Genomic DNA, 7,403 nt, shown 5'->3' with positions numbered 1-7,403 from the left:
AAAAAAAAAAAAGATAATGAGATTTTTCCATGAACTTTTTGAAGCCTCTTTGTATATGTGGAAAATACTGGTGCATCGGGCACTGTAACTCTCTTTTCATTCCTATTTTACTAGTAAGTAAACTGAGACTGAGAGGAAGTAAGTAAATTGCCCAACATTACCTGAATGGCAACTGGCAGAGCCTGATTGGAGCCCCAAATGGGTATTACTTCAAACCTGTGTTCTGAAAGCCATTGGTTGTCGAGGGGACCTCAACTCATGGCAGCTTCCTGTGTGTCCGAGTAGAACTGTGCTCTGTTAAGGTTTTCATAGCTGATTTTTTTTGGAACTCGATCAGGCCTTTTTCCTAAGGTACCTGTGGGTGGACTTGCAGGCCCACCCTTTCAGTTAGCAGCTGAGTGTGTTACTGTGTGCACCGCTCAGTAGCTTGCCTGTGTTCTTAACCACCACAGAGCCTGCCAGTAGCACAGACTAATACAAATAAAACAATAAAAAGAATTCATGCTTTACATGCCCTGCTTAAGAAAATCATAAAACCTTTTAGGCCAATAGTACAAAGAGGATCCTTCCTTAAGTTTAAGAAAGAGATAGGCTAGAAATGTAAAATCAATTTTAGAAGGAAAACTCTATTGCCAAAAGTGTGTGCTGTTTTCTGAAGGCAGCTGACCCAAAGGGGAGCAAGTGTCTCAAACACCACTAGAGGGCAGCACTTCTGAAGGTAGCTTTTGATTCAATTGTCTGCAAAACTATCTTCAGTTAAATCCTATTTCGAATTTTGGAGTACTAGTTTGTTGATTTTGGTACTTGGTGGATCATGGGACTTTAACCAGATACAGGCATGTGTTGTTGTTAAGTGCTGCTAAGTTGGTCTGACTCAGCAACCCTATGTAGGATTTCCAAAGAATGACTGGTAGATTTGAACCCTAACCTTACAGTTACCAGTCCAGTGCTTATACTACAGCGCCACATCCAGGACTCCAAAATACAGGCATAACTTGGGGATGTTGCAGGTTTTGTTCCAGATGATTGCAATAAATCAAATATCACAATAAAGCGAGTCACACAATTTTTTTTTGGTTTTCCAGTATATTCAGAAGTTATGTTAACACTACGCTGTAGTCTGTTAAAAGTATGCAATGTTGTTGTTGTTAAGTGCCGTCAAGTTGGTTCCAACCCACAGTGACCCTGAACAGAGTTTCCGAGGCTGTAAATCTCTACAGGAGCAGAAAGCCTCATCTTTCTCCCGCGGAACAGCTGGTAGTTTCGAACTGCTGACCTTGCGGTTCGCAGCCCAATTTGTAACCACTACGGTATCAGAGCTACTTAAAGTATGCAATAGTGTTATGAAAAATGATGTCAGTAGACTTAACAACACCTGGTTGCCACAAACGTTCAGTTTATAAAAACTGCATTATTTGTGAAGCATAGTAAAATGAGATATCCCTGCATCGTATTACAAAGCCGTCTAAGTGCTCCAACAGCTAGTTTGAAATGTCATTTTCTCTGTTGGAACTCTTCCCCATCCCATGGGGCCCTGACCCATTCTGCTTTCCTCCTACCAGGTGGCTGCCTCTGGAGAGGGTTCGGCCATCAGCGGCTATCTCAGCCGGAATAAGAAGGGCAAGAGGCACTGGAAGAAGCTGTGGTTTGTCATCAAAGGCAAAGTTCTCTACACCTACATGGCCAGCGAGGTAGGAGTTCATTCCCTCTCCTCTCTCCTGCAAAGGCCCCCAGGTTTACTCATGCCTCATTGTACCCACCGGGCAATGGGGTCTGCAATGCTGCCACTGTACTTATTCCCTGACAGTTGCTATAGGCTCCAAGTATAAAGAATTGTCCGTTTCTTTGTGGAGACGGTGGTGGTGGTGGTGTGCCATGGAGTCAGTTCCAACTCATAGCGACCCTGTACAGGGTTTCCGAGGCTGTAAATCTTTATAGGAGCATAAAGCTTCATCTTTCTCCCACGGAACAGCTGGTAGTTTCGAACTGCTGACCTTGCGGTTCACAGCCTGATTTGTAACCACTATGCTACCAGAGCTCCTTTTGTAAAGATAAGATGATACAATAAAATGTTAAATGCCACAGGCCCACTAACTAGTAAAAGCTAGACGTTTTGTAAAAGAAAGCGTCTTTCTGCTTGCCACTTCAGTCATTTGGGACAAAATGCGTAGCTTGAAGGAAGCTATTGTCAGTTGCTATTGAATTGGCTTCAACTCTTGGCAACTTTAAGTATACCAGAACGACAATTGCTGTTAACATTGGAGCACATTGCTGCAACCACCGTGTCAGTCCATCTCCGAGTGAAACCCTCACTTTTATTAACCTTCTACGAACCACAATGTCCTTTTACAGCGATTGCAAGACAAAGCTTCCTCATCCATGCTTCTAGGAAGTGTCCTGATTGATTTGTTCTGACTAATGTGTTCATTCTTCTGATAACTCACAGTCTGCTCGAATTAGGTACTCATCACCAACAGCACAATTTGAATGCATCCATTCTTCTGTCATTTTTAAGAAGGAAGACACTATTGTATGTTTACTATGTACTGTCTGTAGTAGGATAATATCCATATGCCTACAAGGAAGACCTGGTGTGGCGCTGTGGGTTAATGTGTTGGACTGCAAAGTCGGTTTGAACTGCAAGGTTGGCAGTTCAAGCTCACCAGTTGCTCCTTGGAAACCCTATACAAGGTCACTATGGGTTGGAACCGACTTAACAGCACTTATAACAGGGAACATCTCTTACTCAGATTTACCTACCAATCACCAAAGCCAATGATGAAGGAATTATTGTACCAACTTCTTTAGTATGAAATTCATCAAATATGCTGTCAAGATGCATTAATAATCGCTAGTCATTAGAATGCAAAAGTTGGAAACAAAGTGGAGGGATTTTGTTGTTGTTAAGTGCCATCAAGTTCCGATTCATAACAACCCTGTTGTTGTTAAGGGCCATGGGTTCTGACTCATAGCGACCCTCTATAGGGTTTTGAAGGAGCGGCTGGTAAGCTTGAACTGCTGATCTTGCAGTTCATGCCAACTTTGCAGTTTAGCACCTTAACCCACCATACCACACTTGGAAAATATGGCCTCCATGATGAATGATAGAAATGTTGCTGACGATCACATGATAGAATTTTGCAAGACCAACAATTGTTCACTGCAAATACATTTTTTCAACAACATAAATGGTGACTATACAAGCATACCTCACACCTCACTAGATAGACTACACAGGAATCAAATTGACTACATCTGTGGGAAGAGACGGTGGAAAAGTTCTATATCGTCAGCCAAAACAAGGCCAGGGACCCACAGTGGAACAGATCACCAATTGCTCATATGCAAGTTCAGGGTTAAGCTGAAAAAACGGAAAACAAGTACACAAGAGCCAAAATACAACCTTGAGTATGTCCCACCTAAATTTAGAGACCATCTCAAGAACAGATTTGACACATCGAATGCTTGACAGAAGACCAGAGGAGTTGTGGTATGACATCAAGAACATCATACGTGAAGAAAATAAAAGGTCATTAAAAACACAAGAAAGGAAAGACCAAAGTAGGTATCAGGAGAGATTCTTTCTGAAACTTGCTCTTGAATGTAGAGTAGTTAAATGACTGGAAAAAATAAAGTCAGAGCTGAAAAGAAAAACTCAAAGGAAAAGTGAAGAAGTCAAAGTAAAGGATAATAATGAAATGTGTAAAAACTGGGAGTTAGAAAACTAAAAGGGAAGAATGTGTTCAGCATTTCTCAAGCTAAAAGAAAAAATTCCAGCCTCAACTTGCAATGTTGAAGGCGTCTATGGATAAAATTGGGAGAAAGGTGAGGCTTTCTGTCCCCATAATGATTTACAGCCTTGGAAATCTACACAGGATTGCTATGAGTCAGAACTCACTCAGTGACACCTAACAGCAACAACATGGGTAAAATATTGAATGATGCAGGGATGGAAGGATCCACAGTCACTGTACCAAAAGATTGTGGTCAGTGTTCAACCATTTCAGGAGGTAGAATATGATCAGAGCCAATGGTCCTAAAGGAAGAAGTCCAAGTGGTACTGAAGGCACTGGTAAAAGACAAGGCTCCTGGAATTTATGGAATACCAATGTGTCAACAAACGGATTCTGCACTGGAAGCATTAAGTAGTCTATGCCAAGAAATTTGGAAGACAGCCACCTGGCCAACAAACTAGAAGTTATTTGTGACCACTTCAAAGAAAGGTGACCCAACAAAATGTAGAAATTATTGAACAGTATCATTAATATCACATGCAAGTAAACAGTTGCAGCACTGCATCAACACGGAGCTGCTAGAAACTCAGGCCAGATTCAGAAGAGGATGTGAAATGAGGCATATCATTGCTGATGACACATGAATCTTGACTGAATTCAGAGCATACCAGGAAGATGTTTGTTTTTTTATTGACTCTGAAAAGTATTTGACTGTGTGGGTCATAACTATGGGTAGCATTGCAAAGAATGGGAATTCCAGAACATTTAATTGTGCTCATATCAAACCTATATATAAACCAAGAGGGAGTCAGTCAGACCACACAAGTAGATAGTGAAAGGTTTAAAATCAGGAAAGGTATGTGCCACAGTTGTATCCTTTTATCATACTTACTTGGTTTGTATGCGGGGCAAATAATCCAAGAAACTGGATTATATGAAGAAGAATGCGGCATCAGGATTGGAACAACCAGGCTCATGAACAACCTGCGATTTGCAGATGGCGCAATCTTGCTTTCTGAAAGTGAAGAGGATGATGAAAATCAGAGATTACAGTCTTTAGTATAGATTACAATTCAGTGTAAAACAGAAGTCTTCACAATGAGCACAATAAGCAACATTATGATTGATGTTTTAAAGGATTGAAGTTGTCAAGGATTTCATTTTATTTGGTGCACAATCAGTGCTTATGAAATCAGGAGTCAAGCAAACAAAGGACCAGTTGTATTGGGCAAATCTGCTGCCAAAGACCTGTTTCAAGTGTTCACATGTTTCAAGTATTCAAGAGCAAAGATGTCAGTGTGAGGACTATGGTACACCTGATCCAAGTCATGGTAGTTTCGGTTGCCTCGTGTACATGTGAAAGCTGGACAGTGAATAAAGAAGACAGGAGAAAAATTGATGCATGTGAATTAATATGTTGGTGAAGAGTATTGAAAGTACCATGGACTGCCAGAAGAACAACCAAGTCTGTCATGGGAGGAGTATAGTTCTCTGGAGTGGTCGTTAGAAATAAGCATGATGTGACTTCAGCTCACATCCTTTGGACATGTTATCAGACAGGACTAGATTATCTCGACATAATCTCCTTGCTTCTCAATACAATTTGTCATCTGTCAACAAGCCTTTGGATTGCCTTATTTAAAAATGTTTTCAGCTGAGCTGTGAACCATGAATGCACCGCTGTCTTCACTTCTTCATCAGAGATGAATCTTAGTCCTCAAAGGGTTACTTTCAGTGGACCAAGCAGGTGAAAGTCCAATGGAGCAAGATCAGGAATAAAGAGAGGATGTTTTAACACCTGAAAATGACATTTTTACAGTGTCAGCAGTGTGGGCATTGGGGTGTGGATGTGCATCGGCATACAAAACCATAATGCCTTTGGACAGCAGTCCTCTGCCTTTAATCCAAAATTCAAGCTTCAGCAGATGGTTGAACCTTTTTCCTGAGAGTGTTCCAATACTAGCCCTTGAGGGTCCCAGAAAGCTGTAAGCATCAGGTTTCCAGATGATGGTTGAGTTTTGAACTTTTTCTTGGACCTAATTGGGGATGCTTTTTACTTTCAAGCTCATAGTGAGGAATCCATGTCTCATCACCAGTAATGATTTTTTTTAAGAAACATTTACCTTCCTGTGAGTATCGGTCCAAATTTTGTTTGCAGATGTCCAAATGCTTCTGTTTATGCTCTTCTGTGAGTTATTTCAGTACCCACCTCACACAAACTTTGAAAACCAAGTGTGCTGTGGATGATTTCATAGACAGAACCATGATTGATTTGCAAATGACTTGCCACATAATTCACTGCCACTCATCTATTTGACAGAATCATTTCACATGCATGCTTAATGTTGTTATCAGACATTAATGTGGATGGGCATTTGAAGCTAGCCAGAGTGCAGATAATTTTTGACTCACCCTCATGTGTAAAGCGCGATTTATGTCAAGGAAATGGCTCACACAGTTGGAAAGGTGGGCAAATCCCAAGTCTGTGGGTCAGAAGTCAGGCTGGAAGCTTCTGACTCACATAGCTGTAGGACAGAGAGACCAAGATTAGCAGATCAGACCATCAGGCATGCAAGTCCAGCAGCTAAGCTGACAGACTGCTGGCGACTCCCAGATCGCCAGGTAATACATCAGGCCATGGGTTCAAGTCCAGAGAACCAGAGGTTGGAGGAGGAGCCAGATGCAAGATCCAGATCCCCTAGAAACCAATCAATTAACCTGAACGGCTAATATATTGGAAGCAGGCCACACCCCTAAGGAAGCTTCCCTTCAGTTGATTGGCTGCTCCTAGCCAACCTCATCATAGAGTTGATTACATTATATTAGCTCTCACTGAGAATCCTGGCCCAGTCAAATTGACACAAAACCTTTACTACGACACAGGCTTAGCCAGATAAATGAAGCCTCCAAATACCAGCTGCCATCAAGTCAGTTTCAACTCATGGTGACCCCATTAGTATCTCAGTAGAACTGTACTCCAGTGGTTCTCATTGGTTGATTTTGAGAAGTACATCACCAGGCCTTTCTTTTGAGGTGCCTCTGGGTAGACTCAAACCTCTAACCTTGTGGTTAACAGGTAAACATGTTAATCATTTGTACTGACCCAGGACTCTCATATACCTACCAATCGAAGTATACAAGGGCAACCACAAGGTTCAAACCCACCAGACAGTCCTCCGAAACCCTATACAAGGCCACTCGGAGTCAGAACAAACTCAATGGCACTTAACACAAAAGTAAAAAAAGTGTTGATACTAGGGCTCCTGTTCATACATGCTTGGGTTTATTCAAAAAAAACATGTTTAAACTGTGCACGTGATCAGTGGATGGCTGTGGACAAGTTCTGTCAGTAATACACTTGTCTTCATCTCGTTGTTGTTAGGTGTCATCGAGTTGGTACTGATTCATAGCAACCTTTTGCACAGCAGAACGAAACACTGCCTGACCTTGGGCCAACCTCACTATCATTGCCCATTGATGCTGCCACCTGGCCAGTCCATCTCGCTGAGGGTCTTCCTCTTTTTCTCTGACCCTCCACCCTACCAAACATGATATCCTTCTCCAGGAACTGGACCCTCCATACAATATGTCCAAAGTATGAGAGACAAAGTTTGGCCATCCTGGCTTCCAAGGAGCACTCTTGGCTGCACTTCTTCCAAAATGGATCTG

The 7,403-nt window shown here is 41.9% G+C and overlaps 1 protein-coding gene across 1 annotated transcript in view; it reads left to right on the top strand.

Moving 5' to 3' along the window:
- Nucleotides 1-7,403, top strand: part of FGD5 (FYVE, RhoGEF and PH domain containing 5) — a 204,191-nt gene that overhangs the window by 189,908 nt on the left and 6,880 nt on the right. The window contains exon 18 of the mRNA XM_006868675.1: nucleotides 1,563-1,691. Within this exon, the coding sequence (XP_006868737.1) occupies nucleotides 1,563-1,691 (129 nt within the window). The remainder of the gene's footprint in view (nucleotides 1-1,562; nucleotides 1,692-7,403) is intronic.

The sequence above is a fragment of the Chrysochloris asiatica genome, unplaced genomic scaffold (genome assembly GCF_000296735.1).
Source record: "Chrysochloris asiatica unplaced genomic scaffold, ChrAsi1.0 scaffold00121, whole genome shotgun sequence".
NCBI lineage: Eukaryota > Metazoa > Chordata > Mammalia > Afrosoricida > Chrysochloridae > Chrysochloris > Chrysochloris asiatica.
This window is presented reverse-complemented; position numbering and strand designations above follow the sequence as displayed.